Source organism: Ochlerotatus camptorhynchus, unplaced genomic scaffold (assembly GCF_037179485.1).
Source record: "Ochlerotatus camptorhynchus isolate MF236.1 unplaced genomic scaffold, CSIRO-AGI_Acam_v1.1 ptg000217l, whole genome shotgun sequence".
Classification (NCBI taxonomy): Eukaryota; Metazoa; Arthropoda; class Insecta; order Diptera; family Culicidae; genus Ochlerotatus; species Ochlerotatus camptorhynchus.
The window spans coordinates 401,698-420,696 of NW_027040707.1; the positions used below are offsets into that span (position 1 = coordinate 401,698).

General features: G+C 41.7%; 1 protein-coding gene across 1 annotated transcript; it reads right to left on the bottom strand.

Annotated features, from left to right (window-relative positions):
* Positions 1-3,658: 3,658 nt before the first annotated feature.
* LOC135703630 (uncharacterized) lies at positions 3,659-16,924 on the bottom strand. The gene is made up of 6 exons (XM_065224908.1): positions 16,672-16,924; positions 8,219-8,455; positions 6,939-8,158; positions 6,659-6,866; positions 3,986-6,598; positions 3,659-3,930 (listed from the first exon to the last, which is right to left on the bottom strand). Exons 1-6 carry the CDS (start codon positions 16,922-16,924, stop codon positions 3,659-3,661), a joined length of 4,803 nt encoding a protein of 1,600 aa, XP_065080980.1.
* Between the last annotated feature and the right edge of the window lie 2,075 nt (positions 16,925-18,999).

The following is an 18,999-nucleotide window of genomic DNA, read 5'->3' on the forward strand; positions in this document are numbered from 1 at the left end:
TACGATTCATCTCGATGATATCTTTTTTTATATATCGGCAGTCATATTAAGCGGGTTAAGCGTTGGAAAACAGCGATCCGCGACGCGAATTTCGCGTAAATGAAGGACTCCCGCACGATTAGGCAAACAATTAAACTTGTCAAATACCACACAATATGAGTATTTTTTGAACCGGTGTGACATGTAGATGCAGGAAATGGAAGTTTGACGCCATTTTGGAATCCAAGATGGCGACCTATGTTTGCTATAAAACTGTGAAAACTCGTCAAACATTATGCAATATGGGTATTTCCGGAACTGGTGCGGAATGTAGATGCCAGAAATGTATGTTCGGCGCCATTTTGGAATTCAAGATGGCGACTTCCGATATTCTAGAATATTATGAATACTGGATAAATACCATACAATATGGATATTTCCGGAACCGGTGCAGAATTTAGATGCCAGAAATGGGTGTTTGACGTCATTTTGGAATCCAAGATGGCGACTTCAGGTATGCTAGAATACTATAAATACTCGTCAAAAACCTTACAATATGGATATTTCCGGAACCGGTGTGGAATGTAGATGCCAGAAATGGATCTTCGACGCCATTTTGGAATACAAGATAACGACTTCCGATGTACTAGAACACTATGAATCGCAAATACCATACAATATGGATATTTCCGGAAACAGCGTAACTTGTAGAAGTCGGAAATGGATGTTTGATACCATTTTAGAACTCAAGAAATCTATTAAAATATTAATATTTACGGAGCTAACGTGACTAAACTCGTCAAATGTCATACGATGATGATATATAAGAACTCGGCATGACATTAATAAGTCAAAAAATATACAAACATCTACTCTTCTTCTTCTTCGCATTTCAAGCTTATTGCTTATCGCATATTAGCTTATTGCGTGCTCTCAACTTAGTGTTCTAGATGCACTTCCACAGTTATTAATTGAGCGCTTCCGATGCCTGTACCATTTTTGCAGTAGTATAATTGTGTGGCAAGTCTAATCATACTCTATGCCCAGGGAAGTCGAGAAATTTTCCAACCCGAATAATTCCTAGACAACCAGACCGGGAATCAAACCCAGCCACCTCCAGCATGATCTTGCTTTGAATCTGCTCCTTTACCGACTGAGCTAAGGGAGGCCCCAAACATCTACTCTACTACTTGTTGAACTCAAATAATAGAAGTAATGGAAGGGTGATGATTTATTGAACTTCAGGGCAACGTGCAATCATTTTTAACAACCAGAGAAATAAAAACCTAAGTAGAGTAGACTTCTGGTTGGTTTATTTTGATAGTGAGAAAATCTTCTAGGGTGTTTTCACCCAAGGATGTGCGCTGATCTAAAATCGTTAACGCCAGAGCACTGAAAGCACGTTCCACTGATACTTGCGTCGATGGAACGGCGTAAATTACAGCAGCTGTACCCAGTACTCCCAAACGTTGACATGGTGTGGTTGTCGCAATCCAACATTCAACACACTTAACTGTTCTGGAAGCGTTTTGTTTGGGATACATTTCGGGTCTCCGCTTGAACCTGCTAGACAGCCTCCAAACATGTCCGCTAAAAAACTGTCCAGTTCATCCTGTTGAACAGCTGGCTCAGTAAACGTGGCATGCTGAGTGCAAGGTCTGAAATCCGTGCAAATGTATTTATGATGAATTTCTAAAAGGTAGAAGTTAATAGGTTGACAATTTAATAAAAAACTACAAGGGACAGCCCAATGGGGTTGTACGCAATGATGACGTAGGACTACGTGGTATGATATAATATATGTTTTTGTTAACTGCAGCAGGAGCTTGTGTTTTATGTAGGAATAGGAATTTTAGCGGGGTTCTTTCTGTTTATACTCTTTAGTATGACTATGATTGCCCTGAAAAAAATCTTTTGATATGAATTTTAGTTGGGACATGTGCAGAAAATTAACTCTTTTGGAAAATGTTGGTGGCCCTGAAAAGGGCCGATGGTAGTACAGGCTTAAAGCCTTTGCAAGATGATGATGATGGCCGCAGCGAAGGAAACCTCAACCTCGCTACGATGAATGGACATTCGGAAGAGTCTCGGCGCGGCTGCTGCTGGACACGGGTTGACTAGGTGGCTGCGACGGGTTGGAAGGACGCAGTGAAGGATACCTCAACTTCGCTACGAGAAATGGGCACTCAGAAGAGTCTCGGCCGGTTGCTTCAGGATTAGAAGCTTAGTTGCTACTGTTTTGCTGGTCCCTCTTGCTGATCGTCACGATGGTTCTACTTCCACACAAAGGTTGTTGGTTATGTGACTAGATGAGTGAAAATGAAAAATACATCAGAGATTTTCGAAAATGTCATTGAGGTTTAGTGTTTACCTATGGTTAATTGATGATTAAATAAAAATTATTGCAGAAAGTAGGGGCACGGTTTGTTGGTTGTGAGGTGCTACGATGAATTAGCACTTGGAAGAATCTTGGCCTGGCTGCTGCTGGACACGGATTGACACGGTGGCTGTGACGGGTTGCAAGGGCGCAGCGAAGGATACCTCAACTTCGCTACGACAAATGGGCACTCGGAAAAGTCTCGGCCCGGTTGCTTCAGGATTAGAAGCTTTGTTAATTTTGCTGATCGTCGCGATGTTTCTATTTCCACACAGGGGACGTTGCTTTGTTGGTTGTGACTAGATGAGTGAAAATAAAAATGCATCAGATTTTCTAAAATGTCATTGAGGTTTAGTGTTTACCTATGGTTACTTGATGATTAAAAATAATTGCAGAAAGTAGAGCACGGCTTGTTAGTTGTGAAGAGGCGGTTGGCTGGCGACTGCAGGAAGTAGAGCTATGTGGCGTTTTGTTGTTTGTGAAGGGGCTCGTTTGTACCGGAGGAAACGTCGAGAGACTCAACAGGCAAAGGCAACAGGATGCTCGTATTGATATTTTCAGAACAAGACAGAGCTTAACCGGAGGAAGGCCGAAACCCTCAACCGGCAAAGGTGACCCGACTGTGTGAAAATTAGTGCAACACGAATTGGCAGCAGACAACAATGTGAACAACAGCCGATGGTACGAAAAGTACGTGATGTATCTTTTCTGTGTAAGTGGAGCAGTATCCTTTGCAAACACCATATCTATACACGAGCCCTTCAACGTGGTTGGTTGCTGGGAATCCGAGACCAAGTTCAAGTTCAACAGGTTTGCAATGAATTCGATGAATTTGATGTTCTCTGCCTTAGAGACGTGTGGCGTTTTGTTGCTTGTGAAGGGGCTCGTTTAAAGCGGAGGAAACGTCGAGAGACTCAACGGGCAAAGGCAACGTGATGCTCGTATTGATATTTTCAGAACAATACAGAGCTTAACCGGAGGAAGACCGAAACCCTCAACTGGCAAATGTAACCCGTTTGTGTGACGTGTCTCACTAATTTGCAGCAGACAACAATGTGAACAACGGCCGATGGTACGAAAAGTACGTGATGTATCTTTTCGTTGCAAGTGGAGCAGTATCCCTTGCAAACACCATATCTATACACGAGCCCTTCAACGTGGTTGATTGCTGGGAATCCGAGACCAAGTTCAAATCCAACAGGTTTGCCATGAACTCGATGAATTCGATGTTCTCCGCCTTAGAGACGTCGATATTGAAGTCCCCAGCTACAATGATTGGAGTTGGAAAATGTTTGTAGAGGGTCAGGCTTCTAGCCATAACGCTTTGGCGAGCTTGATCGGTGTGTTCGGTGAAACGTACACGCTGAATAGTACCATTTTGCACCCATCAACTTGAATTTCCGCAGCGCAAATATCTCCATAGTTTGCGGCTTCAACGAAAATGGGATCATGTCGTTCACCCAGCTGAACAATCGTGTGCGACGTTGATACTGGTGAAATTGATGCCTTCTCGTAAATGGCCACGCCTCCTGCCCTCACATTTTCTCGCTTGAATTTCGCTATGCATATGTAACCTAGAAAAAATAAGCAGAATTATATAAAGTCAAACAATTGAAAGAATTCATTTACCTGATATTTCCGAAGACTCATTGTCGTCCATCCAAGTCTCACTCAGCGCCAAGAAATCGGCTCTGGTCATGACATGGTCAGTCGACAGGTCCTTGGAATGCGCATTCAGGCTCTGGATGTTCAGGGTCATCAGTATAACAGAGTGATCAGCGTTATCGAAGAACGCGATCAACTCGTCACTGAGCGTCAACAATTTGTGGTTTTCTAACCGTTGCATCTCGTCACGGAGTTCCTTCATCTTGGGGGTGTTGCTGCCCTTACCGTGATGAAACACGAATGAATTGGCGGAGTTTGTCATGTAGAGCCCCTGCACTGAACTCACACGTGACATGGCGACGTATACCAACTGCTGCTCCTGGCTCTTGTCATAATCGATAACAATTTCCGCGAAAGTAGCTCCTTGTGACTTGTGAATTGTCAACGCACAGGCACTAACGATGGGAAATTGTATTCGCTTGCATTTGATTACACTGCTTAGCTTGACGTTGACCGATCGCTTGTAGATCGGTGTCCAGTCTTGTTGCAGTACGCCAGGTTTTGAAAATACAAGCGGCCTGGATTTCACCCGAAGTTTCGCACCAACAGCGTCGTTATCAAATTTGAACCACAAGCGACACGCAGACTGCTGGGGGCCATCATCGGTGTGCTCAATGTACCTGAGTTCGCCGATTGCTCCATTGACGAGACCGTCCTCTACTTCTACGTTGGTCGTTATCATGTATGACATTCCAACAACCAATCGTAGAAGGTATGGAAGACAACCTGTTTCAGCGACACTCATTTTGTGTAGTTTGGTACGAGCACTGGTTAGCTGAGCAGCGTCTTGGTATCCGCTGATTACATCCTCGGCAGTGCAATCCCATCCATCACGGTTGCTCAAGGCACCATGATTATACGCTTCAACAGCGTTATTGCGATGGTATAATCGTATTGCGTTCGGAACATTCTCCATGCACCATTCGACTGTCCGGAACCTGCTTTCTACCAGCTTGGTCTCACAATCCGACAACCGCTCACCATTTCCGATCTTTGTTAGAATGGAGGAAAACTCAACATCGGTTTGTCGCATCACTTGGCGCAAAGGGAAGTAATCCAGCGTTTGCCATAGTGCTACACCACCGATGGAGTTGTTCGCGGACTTAAAAGCGGGTCTCGCATTCACCGGAGGAAGCTGTCGGAAATCGCCACACATGATTTCGTCTTTTCCGCCGAACGGAAGATCGTAATCACCGGTGATGCTTTGAAGCCGCGTGTGGATTGTATTGAAAATGTTTGCTCCGATCATGCTAATTTCATCGATTATTATTAGCTTGATGTTGGCAAACGATTGTCGATACAGCTGCAGGAGTTCGAACCGGAGTTGCCCATGGTGTCTTCGATCCATGGTTATGTGGAACGCCGAATGGACAGTTGTTCCCCCGATAGCCACGGCAGCCTTTCCTGTCGATGCGCAGGCGACATAGGCGTTATTAAGTGCATTATGTTGCTGGCTAAAGCGATTATATGTCTCCATCAGGACATGGAGCGTAAACGTTTTACCGCATCCAGCCGGCCCGGTAAAGAACAACTGGAGAGGTTTTCTGCTGTCATCAAAACAATGCAGGTTGTCGATTACTTGCAGTACAAGAGCTCTCTGTTCAGCATTCGTTTTGCGAACCAGAGCACAGTAATCCTGCTTGCTCATAACGGTCGTCCGCTGTTTTATGACGGCAGATAGAGCGTTCGTGGGTAGTAAGCGGATGTCATCATCGTTGGGTTCCATCACGATGGCTCTGGTACATTCATCACCCTTTTCTGTTGCTACCGCCTCCTGTGCATCTGGAGTTTCCTCAACGCTTACCCTCAGGTACTCATCGATTATCTGCTCCAGGTTCAGATCACAGTCGTACTCTTTACGTTTCGCAAGGATTGCCTGTTCGTGCTGATCGTATAGCTGCAGGAACTTGTTTTGGTCGAGAATATCACACAGCTCATTGCGAAACGGGACGAAGAGGAGTACCATTTCACGCTTGTAGTCCGAAAGCTTCGACATGTCATAGCTACACCATTGCAACACTCGGTGAAATTTCCGAGCCCTGTAAGAGTTGCTGCTGCGTTGCTGCTGGTAGAGGGCTGCGAAATCGGCTAGACACAGATCTTCCAGGTCGTTACGAGCTTCATACTTCTGTATGATATTCAAAGTCCATACATCAGTCGAATCGTCACTGATGCTTTCGTCGTCCATTCGCTGATTTCGTTTTCTGGACTTAATTCGCTCGTGCGGCCACATCGTTGGAATGAACTGCGTCGCTCGGCTTGCTTCCGACATCGGCTGACGTAACAAATACCACGATGCTTCTTGAGCAGACATCTCCACAGAATTCAGCATCTTGATGCTGACCTTTTTCAAGAGAGCGGTGAAGTCTTGATCAGGGAACTCTTCTTGCAGCTTGATGAGATCCCGCTGGAGACAGCTCACTCCACGGTTGGTCTTATTTACGTATTCAACCACGTACGCAGCGCAGGTGTACTCGTCCAGGATGAATTGCAAGTCCATGTTCGAGCCGAGGTGGCTTGCTATCCACGGGTTGAATGGGTTTGTCCATAGTTCATTCATGGATCGCTTGAACAGGACTGTTGGACGGCGAATTGATACTCCAATGACGGCTAGATAACAATCAGGAGTGCAATTACAATCGCTAAGAAATGCTTCCAATGTATCATATGTTTTCGTTTCCAGAGCCTCTCGCATTATCTTGGCTTTCCGGGTGAGCCGATCCCTGCGGCTATCATCGGACGCAATCGGAAGCAAAAGTAGTGTCCGATCCATCGGGCAGTACGGAATATTGAACCGACAGTGGTTTTCGTTCCGCTTGAAACATGTGAAAGTATGCTTATGGACCTATAATAATAAAAGGTTTAATAAATAGATAATTTTAAACTAATATTAAATACATAATAACATTGATCTTACTTGATACCCGTAAGTATTCAGCAAATCTCTGACGCTAACGGAACAGAGATCTTTAATCAGCTGTACGGTTTTTGGCATATTTTCACTGATTGCTTCCCGGGGATCCTTGTTCAGCCATAGCAAGATGTGCGCGTGAGGACTTCCACGGTGCTGAAATTCAATCCGCTTGAAATAATCGGCCACATAGTGCTTTCCGAATGGACTGTAGTGCCGCGACATCAGCAGGAGCATGATAGTGTCAACCAGCTTGTTGAAGTACACACAGCACGTGACTGGATCGTCATTGACCAGAGTTGCTCTTTGTAATGCAGTCAATTCCTGGATAGGATCTGTTAAGTCATTGCCATTGTGTCCCTCTGACAATCGATGTAGGAGCTTCAACAAATGGGGCCACTTCATCTCATTTGCACTGAGTGTGAGGAACATCGTAGGCTTTCCCAATTGTCGCATCATGGCGAACAAATCTCTCTTCCTTTGTTGCCAATACTGTACTGAATTCGGTATTGACTTGAGGAAGGATAGATTTCGATCAATGCACTGCTCCATGAATTCGCGGTCCTTAAGGTTGGCACGTGTAATATTCGCGGTCCCCATGCACTTAAAAGTGCATTGCAAGCCTTCGGAAACTCTAAGGCGAAGAACTTTCATTGCCATATACAACAAATGTTGTGGTTTGGCCCCACGCCTGTCTCGGCGACGAGTTTCACTGGATGCCATCATGAAATATGTCACCCGAACACCTGGCTTGAATTTCCGTGGATGGCCGAAATATATGGCAGGAAAAGCTAGCTCTTCACCGTGCTCGTCGTAAATCAATGACAGAGGAACCCTGTTTTGCGCGGGAGCGATCTCCAGGCATTTGTCCTCATTCCAAAGGAGCGTTTCCTGTTGCCCGAGCAGCAATTCGGTCTCGTTATCCACGGCAATGGTTTCCAGCTCAATTTGAGGATCCACTGCAGGGGTTTCAAGATCATCTATGGCGATCTGATCAATTGTGATCCCGTAGTGGCGATACAGTGGTGTCGTAATCAAATAAGAAAGCCACGCTTTAACCGTAGTTTTCTTTATAAAGCCGGACAAGTACGATGACTTATGGATTACGTGCTTTTTGATGAACACGTTGAAGGCCTGATCATCATCGAGCTGACGGGGAAGAGAGTGTACCATTTGTGCAACATCCACGGGACAATTGATCACTTGCCCGATAATAGAATAGCTGCCTGTAATTGAAAACATAGTTGATAAATTATAAGTCATCAAGCATTGCAATTTCATTTTACCTGCTGCAAATCGCAATCGGCGGATTTGCATGAATGGCAACCGAGGGGATACCAACCGTTCCGTGACGACATCAAGTGGTGGCAGTCCAGATGGCTTGTCTGGAAATGCGAAACCGTTCGATTTTGCGAAAGCCGGAACTTTTCCTCGCTTCAGATTGCTTTGGCAAGTCTGGCAAGCCAAAATTCCTTCAACGGATTGAAAAGATCCACTGTCAACCAACGCAGCCGCACCCACTTCTGTCAATGGTTTCAAATCATTGGTAAACCATAGTCTGTCGCATATGTCGCATACAGCACCGAACACGTTATCCATGAACCGCTTCGTGAACTCACGATTAGCGCGATCAAAATTTGGTGGTAAAATAGACTCTAAAAAGGAATAATAACAATAACATAATTATTTTATATGCACGTTGACATTTTCGCCTCAATTACGTAACGAATGCACTTGAGATTACTTTTCGTCAAAAATCTATGAAGTTTAAGGTTTTACTCACCCTGACTTGAATGCTCAGGAAACGATGTATCGATTTCCATAGTCTCCAACGGCGTGGCAATATCGGCTTGTATTTCGAAACCGGAAAGCGATGGAGAGATAATGACCGTATCGGGGAAATGTTCCATGACTACAGCATCACCGGCGAAAGCAGCTTCATTGTTAAACAAAGTCGGCAGAATAAAACAATTGTCACCTGGTTCATCGACGATGCCTTGCACTCTGTTTGTTTCTTCAACAACAGAACGCGGCGGAGGAAACACTAAAACACACATTTGAAAAAGCAACATTCCTTTGTCCTAAACCCTCAAATGGTTTTAAGTACAAATAAAACCATTTGAAATTACAAATCCAACTATTTGAAGTTCAATATATTAATTTTGTCGAACCTCTTAACGGAATCCCTTTATGAAGAGCTTTTGAGTGTGTTGATTTATTTCCTTTTAATTCCGTTATTAATTGCTTATGTTTTGACAGATATTTAGTATTTCGTCTACTTCTTGCAGACTTCATCAGTGCCAAGTAGTGTTGTTAACTTTTCATCGAGTACAATCAGTAGATAAGTAAATTTGTTTCCTTTGCGTTAATTCTTGCTAAATTTTATGACCATTTCCCAAAAACCGCCATTCAAAAAGTAAAAAAAAAAATGAAAGTGGTGAGCGGGGGGTGAGCTAAAATTTTGAGAATCCGTAGAATTACTACGGCGCTATTAAAAAAATCCGTAGATATCTGGAAAATCCGTAGAATGTTATGGTCAGTTTGTAGATCCGTAGGAAACCTAAAAATCCGTAGATCTACGGATAAATCCGTAGAACTGACCACACTGGTGCCAAGTGAAGTGGTGTTGATCACTTGGCACTGATGAAGTCTGCAAGTAGTAGACGAAATACGCGTATCTGTCAAAAGATAAGCAATTAATAACGGAATTAAAAGGAAATAAATCAACACACTCAAAAGCTCTTCATATTTGAAGTTGATAAAATATTCTGTGAAAATGCATATTCTATTTCGAATATATTGCTCATAGTGTAAATATAATGTTGTACAACCAGCACATGGGCGGTCGCGAGGGGCGCGCACTTCCAGGTATGAGTGCGTGATATTTAAAATACATCGCAGTAATTTAAATACTTTGATGACAGTAATAATTTGAATTTAAATACTTTTAGCGGTATTGAAAGTAATCAACAAATAATTAATGATAATGAATGTAATTGAAAATAATTTAAATGTATTGAAAATAATTTAAATTTAAAATTCTGCTGGTATTTATGGAAATTAAGAGTGTATTTAAAGTAATGAATGCAGTAATGGCAAGATTTTAAATATTTTGTCAGCAGGCTGCGTAGTATTGATAGTCTAGTGCGTGCCCCTCGGGCGGTCGTGTATAACTACATTGCAAACCACGGAGATAGAGAATAAATCAAATGTCGCAGCCTATTTTTTTCCAAACACACAGCAAAAAATAAATTTTAATATTACATCCATTAGGATACGCTTCAATCATGTCGAAAATCTCATGTAATTTTTATGGCCACAAAAATAAACAAATGCAGTAAAAGCAGCGTAATGTCAGTTCATGTACTGTATTAATGATAATTTTGCCCTTTTTGGCAAGTATTATTACACCATATTTTTGAAACGATTGAAGTGCATCCATGTGATATCAAAATTAATTTTTTGCTGTGCAGTTTATTGTAATGACATTTTAGCTGCAAGCTTGCATGTGACAGTAAATAACCAACTCCCTTATTTACGCTAATTTTAACATCTATGCTTATGAGTGGTTAGTATTCATTCTCATCTTTTAATTCCATTCAATAAACATCAAATAAATGCAGCAAGAAATCAGCAACATTCTACTTGACATAAATTTATGTCGCGCCCGCAGCCGGTCTTGTCTGCTTCTTTGTGCAAAAATGTTCTGTCGCTGGCAGAAAACAGTTTAGAAATAAAACAGTAAGTAAAGGTTATCTTCCATTTGATTTTAAGTGGAATCGACACTGATGAAAACTGCACATTGTAGTCGAAATACGTATCTGTCATGGATACCAAAATTAATTAAGTGGAATTAAAGGGAAGATAACCTTTACTTGCTGTTTTATTTAAATCATTCCGCTAACAACCCAATTTCATTGCTTCAGTTAAGAAGCAATGACATTTTTGCCGCTTGCCAGTTCGTTTGAGTGTGTCGACACAATGGTCATTGCGAAAAGTATCAAATGTTAAGGAAAAAAAGTCAAACTCCATGACTCGTGTCACCACTGATCGAAAAATAACTATTGTCACCGGTTTTATCCAAAACGCTTTGCGCTGTTAGATAACTCGACCACGGAGCACAGCATATAGATTATGAAGTATCAAGAACATAATTAATCACACTGCACCTATTGACAGATTTGACAGATAAATACAGATAAATTTCAGTTGGTGACCCATTTGTTTGTACAAAAAAACTTTTCAACATCATTAAACAAATCATTTTCGCTCATTCACTTGATGAGAATTCAGTGCTTTGGACGATGGCAGATCGATAACTAATCTATCTTCTTTTCCAATTCCCTTAGGGGCTGTTCATTAACTACGTAGACAGTTTTTTGGTATTCTTGACCCCCCTCCCCATGCGTAGACAATTGTCCATACACAATTCTTAAAATTTGTATGAACCGTGAACAATTGCCAAACCCCCCCATACACTGTCTGCGTAGTTTATGAAAAGCTTCTTATAAGTGGCTGGATAAAATTTTTAAATGAACCTTTTCAATATGTATCGAATATATAAATCGATCATTTCTCAATAACTATGCATTATGAATTATTAGTAAAATGCAGCAGAATCCATGAAAAATCGAAATAAAATAATTGGATTTTCTCAGCTGAGGCAAAGTGATACTTGCGACCTATTGAAAAATCACTCCAGAATATTGAACTTCACTGTAAATAACATCCCTTCTGTTGATAATGCTTCATAACCAAGGGGGGGAGGTGGCTGTCATATACGAACAATCGTCGCCTACCTCGCATAACTGGTTCCGAACGTAAACAAGCCATATGAAACCTACAGGGCTTGTTTACGTTTGGAACCAATTTCATACAAGAATGAGCAGTAGGCTGATTGGCCATCACCTCCCCCCCCCCAGTTCATAACAAGAAATTTTATTGTCGGAGCTGTGATTTTGACATTTCCCGGAATGTCTTTTCTCGGAATAACCCGGTTTCCTGAACATTCTTTTACCAAAAACATGAAATGTAGACGGCATGAAACTGGGAAAAAGATCATTCAAAACCAATGTTGGATAAATGTTATAGTTATGCTATTGTCAGGTTTATGTCGGATTTAGTTAGGGCTGATATCAGATTACGTCAAGTTGAAGGTGGGGTAATGCTGGGTTGAAGAAAAATAAACGGTTTACAGTATATTCCATTTAGACGTTGGGCTGACATTATTTTCACATCAAAGTTTAATTAAGAACCAATGTCGACCTAATGTCAGAATAATGCTGAGAACTAAATGCGTCGTTCCGTGAAATGACAATCTTACAATAGGGTTATCATCCGAATCAACTACCCGGGAAGCGAGATATCCGTGCAATGATTTCCAGGAAATAGTATAGAATCGTATCTGATATAATCACATAATCGAATATTGTTCTCAAGTAATTTATAGGTTCGCTGATCAATTCTAGAAATTAAAATCCATACTTTCTTTTGTTTATCAATATTGAGAACAGTAAATAACTAAAGCTTGATTGCATCGAACATTTAAAACAATGTTTAAATCACACAGAAACGTTACTTTTCAAGTGCAAGAGAGGGTTCATCAAAAACAGCGATTACTAACAGCTTAAAAGTTCATTCGTGAAAGGGTTACTATAATGATCGCAATACATTCAACAAATAAAAGGTTGATATGATGCCAACGTCGATGTTTATAAATTAAATTGTAAGAAGACATTTGCCAGATTCTCCAAATCGGAATGGTATTGAACGGTAACAGAAGTAGAACTTTGCTACCATAAATACATATTTGTTACGGCGGCTAATAAATAATCAAGATTTCCTACCTCGAGTTGAAGACCCTTCGCCAGCGTCCCAAGCGATAGTTGATGACGCATTAGATACAGCTGTTTTGTTTTTGGCCCGAAAACAGCGAACTCGTTCGGCAGCAGTTTTGGGTCGCTTCGGGATATCCTCTGCTCCTTGCCCCCTCAATCGCTTTCGAAGATTGCGCATGTACAGCGCAGAATCGTATTGCGACATGGCACAGTTTGATTTTCTCAAAAATATCCAGCTATTCCACGATCACACACAGCGAGAGCGTAATCAGAACTGATATCGATTTCCCTTTGCCTACTGAATTTATACTGTGCGTGCGCACATCTGATAGCTACAGGGAAGTAACAACATAATGAAGTAAGACGCAAAATATTCTAAAAGGGAGGGGCTTCATTGGCTATTCTGCGAGTATAAAAGAAACTGTTATCTAGCGCGCGCCCACAGTTGCAGACAAGGCTTGAAAAGGGATCGTATGTCGTCCTGTTTTGTTATGCATGTTTTTACCATCATCCACATCCAGAGGGCCAGTCACTTTCGGATGTATGGGAATGGTAGGAAACCATTTGGAAATGCATGAAAATTTTCAGTTTTTATTCATTATCGTCTTTATGAGCAGTATTAGATGCACAAAAATTGCACGAGTACATTACTATGGTGATAAGGTAAACACTCGTTGATTTATTTTCATCTGTGAAAGCATGTTTAGTCACAAATCGTGGATTTTCTGATATCCTCCATACTGCAAAAATGATTTTCCTACCAATGAAGGGGTGACATCTCTCGAATCTTCAGTATAGCTACTACTCAAATCATATGATTAATTGCGTGATCTTGTACGTTTTATGCATTAACATGTACAGCAGCAGAGATGCCAGATTTTTTTTTCAGAAGTCTGCGAAAAATGTTTTTGAATTTCAGAAATGTATAAAATTATTAAATTAGCAGAAGTTTTGCGTGTGACGGGGGGGTCATGAAATAGATGTGAAATTTGAAATGTCAGTAAAAGTCATGTTCAAGCAAAACAGACCTGCTTTTAACGAATTAAACCTAATTGGAGTTGGGAATGCATCCATTTACGCGTATACGTTCAAAGCTATTAATAAAAAGGTAACTAAATTTTAAATTTTTCCCTTCATTTCAAAAGTCTGTAAATATCTGTGAAAAAACTAAAAAGTCTGTAAATGTCTGTAACGAAAAAAAAGTCTGTGAAAAAAATAAAAGTCTGTGAATTCACAGACATGTCTGAATCTGGCATCTCTGACAGCAGCGACGGACGTTTCAATGTTTCATTCTAGCTTGTTTTGGTTGTTTGCGCTGTGCATGCCACAGCTGCTGCATAGAAGCCGATTTTCCCATATTCCTGCATATTGAAATTCCAGAATGAGCGATAGCGAGAATCGATGTGACTTTTGTCACTAGTGAAGTGAGAGAAGTCACGTCGTGGTGACGTGACTCTCTGTGGAAATCAAATGGAGAGTAACGTCACCACGACGTGTCTTTTCTCACTTCACTAGTGAAAAAAGTCACTTCGACTCTTGGAAAATAACCCCTACTTTATTTTTTACTGCCCAAGTTAGAAGCAGCACAAAGCACCAAAGTGACTGCGATCAGTTTGCTGTTTTTGCAAACGTTCACAGCTGAAATCGGCGAAGGGAACTTGGTCGAAATCAGAATGTGAACGAAGTCAAAGCAAAAATGTGTCGTGTGTTCGATTGGCGCTCTGTCGCTGCGTCCCTGTTTGGGAATTTACGTTACATGTTCCATTTTCGGTTTTCACAAAGTGTACCCCCATATAGAAATCACAGACGTAGTCCTACGTCAAAAAAATATATTAAACAATCCTATATGAAAAGGCACTATGGATTCATTCAAATACTCTCATTCTGATAAACAAAAATCATATTGATTCTTGAATGTTGTTATTCAAAAACCAAACATTGTTCTTTCAAACCAACATATTATTTTTTAGCATCAAACACACCAACCACTTTGCTCAATGAATGCCGTTCATTGACTGTTTTTTTGGACATTCCCAACCCAAAACGAAAAAAGGAACCCGAATGAAATCAAAATGGGAATGAAACCAGAGCAAAAGGGAGCGACTGTAAGGGAGAGGATTTTGAAGAAGAGAAAGTGGGAATGCTTTTTGGTATCTATTAGGTTTTGCACCGTCGGGGTTAACCTCAATCTGATGACAGTTTAGTGGTACTGTTTACGTGGACTTAGTCGATTTTTTCTTGGGTGGATTTTCTCGATAATTTTTCAGACTGCAGTGAGATGTAAACCACATTTCTGCAATGTTCACGAGCAAAATCCTTGCAACGCGCTGTTCCTCGACAATTTTCAAGTTAAAATTCGGAAATTTTAGAATTTTTTTTTTCGAAAAAACGACTAAGTGCTTGTAAACAGTACCACTGAACTGTCAAAAAGGTTCAGCCGATTAACACTGAGTTCATTTGTGACGTCACGCTGCAGAACCTAATTCGCTTTACTGTGCATCGGTATGTATGAATGCAAAGCGTAGTGTGGAGGTATTGAATGGTATACAAAGTACCGCACATAAGGGACTGGTGAAATTGAATTCATACTGCTGCTGCCGTTCGCCTGAAAAAAGGAACGATCAGATGCCCTGGTCACTACAGCGGTGGTGTATTGTCGAGATTTTGCAGCACTGATCCCAGCTCTTCTGACACACCTTCTAACGCGATGTTGAATAGCAGACACGAAAGTCCATCACCTTGCCGTAATCCCCTTCGATATTCAAAAAGACTCGAGAGTGTCCCCGATACTCGAACAACGCACATCACTCGATCCATCGTCGCCTTGACCAATCGCGTCAGTTTATCTGGAAATCCGTACTCGTGCATAATCTGCCTTAGCTGATCTCGATCGATTGTGTCGTATGTGGATTTGAAATCGATGAACAAATTATGTGTGGGCACGTTGTATTCGCGGCATTTCTGCAAAACCTGCCGGATCGCAAAAATTTGGTTCGTGGTAGCGCGGGCACCGATGAGTCCCGCCTGGTGTTGCCCCACGAACTCTCTTGTAAATGGTGACAGGCGGCGGCATAGAATTTGGTAGAGTACCTTGTAGGGGGCGCTCAGCAGTGTGTTCGCGCGGTAGTTGCAGCAATCCAATTGTCGCTCTTTTTGTAGATTGGGCATACGACACCTTCCATCCACTCGTCCGGTAATATCTCCCCCTCCCAAATCTTCACCACCGTATTTTAATAGCTCACTTGGTAGTTGATCTACACCAGTTGCTTTGTTGTTTTTCAGCCAACCGATCTCCTCCTCAACTTCTTGAAGATCAGGGGCTGGTAGCCTGTCGTCTTCTGCGCGTGCTCCAAGATCTGTTGCTGTGCTACCTTCGTTTTCTGCTGCTTCACCGTTGAGGTGCTCGTCATAGTACTGCTTCAACCTCTCAATCACCTCACACTCGTTCGTGAGAAGGTTACCGTCCAAGTCCTTGCATATATCGGCTTGCGGCACGTAGTCTTTGCGCGAACTATTTAGCTTCTCGTAGAACTTCCGTGTGTCGTTTACGCGGTACAGACTTTCCATCGCCTCGTGATCTCGGTATTCCTGCTGACGCTTCTTCCTTTGGAAAACCGAGTTTTGTTTGTTCTGCACTTGTCTGTATCGCTCCACATTCAATCTCGTGCGGTGTTGCAGCATTATTTCCCTTGCTGCATTCTTCTTCGCATGCAAACTGCAACTAGGTAGTGGTCCGAATCTATGTTCGCACTGCGGTACGTGCGGACGTTGATAATATCGGAGAAGAAATTCCCGTCGATTAGAACGTGATCGATTTGGTTTTCTGTGTGTTGGTCAGGTGATCTCCAGGTGGCTTTGTGTGTATCCTTGTGGGGGAAAAAAGGTAGTTCGGACTACCATACCCCGAGAGGCTGCAAAGTTCACGCATTGTTGGCCGTTGTCGTTCGATACGGCATGCAGGTTGTTTGGCCCGATTGCTGAACAGCCGTTGTACACCTGCTTCAGATGCACATAAGACGCTTCTTTCTCGTCGTCGGGTCTTCCTTCGTGTGGGTAGTGTACGTTGATGATGCTGTAGTTGTAGAAACGGCCCTTAATCTTCAGTTTGCACAACCTCGCGTTGATCGGCTGCCAACCAATCACGCGTTGGGGCATCTTACCCAGCACTACAAAGCCGATTTTAAGCTCGTTGTAGGAGCCACAGTTCTGGTAGAAAGTAGCCGCTCGATGCCCGCTTTTCCATACCTTTTGCCCCGTCCAGCAAAGTTCTTGCAGTGCTACGATTTCAAAGTTGCGTGGTTGAAGTTTGTCATAGATTAACCTATCGCAGTCCGGGAAGCCGAGCGATTTGCAGTTCCATGTTCTGAGTTTCCAATCGTAGTCCTTATTTCGACGCATAGGTCTGCGCCGATTGTTCCGATCCGTATTTATTTCTTAGGAATTCGCCACTTTATGTTTTTTTCCCGGGCGGCTTGTTGGGCCTGCTCCTACCCCCTGTCGCGCCGAAGCACAGTGGCACAAATCTTAATAAAGACGGTCAAAAATATTTCCTACCCTTTTGCAACGTTTTAGAGACTAGAAGAAGTTTCTCAAAATTATATCCTGCAATTTTTGAAATACATTCCTGAATAATCTTTAAGCTAGTATTACACATCCAAATTCTAACTTTTGCCAGTTACGAGATAATGGTTCCATGCCTTGGACAAAGTTGCAGAGCAGTTGATTTTATGAACATTTGCTCAAGACACCAAATTTCTACATCTTAACTCTGTAGAGCTATAATTGATTTTCTTTAAGACTACCTTAACATTGGTTTTTTGAGTTAATAAGTGTTTTTTTCAAATTTGATTAATTTATCATGTTCTAAGAAATTGTTGGCATCATACAAATACACAACTTTGCTCAATACACCAATGCTTTTTATTGACATCAATGTGGTATACAGCCCATCAAGCGTTTTTGTGACGTCATATTCAATGTCTCAAAAAGAGGGTGGGCGGGCAGTGGTGGGGTCTAAAACTGGTTGTATTTTGAAGATTGCCTTATAAAATAGTACTTTTGAAAATTTCAGCATAGCTGTTCAAAGATCAATGTTTCGAATTAAAAGCCAAAAATTCCTATTTCTGCCAACACTGCCGGTGTACCAATGAAAGTCAGACTCCAAATTCGAAGTTAATTATTCTATCCTTTTGGTATGTTCAGATGAAATATTCAAAAACAATTCGACAGTGAGCATGCATAAGGGCGTATACGCGATGATCGATTCTCTTTATCGATTTTCTCTTTGCATTGCTACAGCTAAGCGAAACAATTTTGTAGAATTTGTTCAATGTAGAGTTATAATAGGTTGTATTGGCTATCAAAAGCAACAGCAAACGCACCGACAAACGTTAAATCTAGCGAGTTATTAACAAAAGAGAAAATCGATGAAGAGAATCTATCATCGCGTATACGCCCTTATGAATGCTCACTGTCGAATTGATCGATCTTATATGCGTAGTTGGAGGGGGATGGGGGGGGGGGGGTCATTCATATCAATAGAAGTAAAGTTTCAAACTGAAATAACTTCGGAGTTTGTTCAGATGAATTATTCAAAAACAATTTTTCAATTTCATAGGCATATTAAGAGATGAACGGGGGGGGGGGCTAACTACACCTCCACCCCCTCACTCATATAAATGGAGGTAAGGCTTCAAACTGCAATAGCTTCAGTGTTTCTGATCTTGTCAAGTTGGTATGTTCAGATGTATTCAAAAACATGTGCTCCATTTAATAGGCGTAGTTAGGAATGGGGGGGGGGCTTACTGTATGCTTTCCGGTGCTCACTTATATCAATGAAAGAAAAGATAAATACTAAAATAACTTCGGAGTTTCCCATCCATCGAGTTGGTCGGATGGGTTATTTAAAAACATTTGCTTAATCTCATAAGAGCAGTTGTAAAGCGAGTACTACCATTCTCTTCCCTACTATTCTGGTACAATATACAATTTCAGATGTATTCACACAAATGTCATTAGATTGTAATGATTATATTTCATATGGTACTCTTTTCGACGCTCTTCTGTCCTTAGAAGCAAATATTGCTATTGAACTAGGTCTCGGGTGGATTTCTTGATAAGTCAGAAATTACCTTCACCCATCATTCAGCCATATCGTTGACAACCATCAAGGAAGCAACTCGTTGTATCGCATTGAAATAATCGGTATCATTATTCCACTCGTTTGCCGA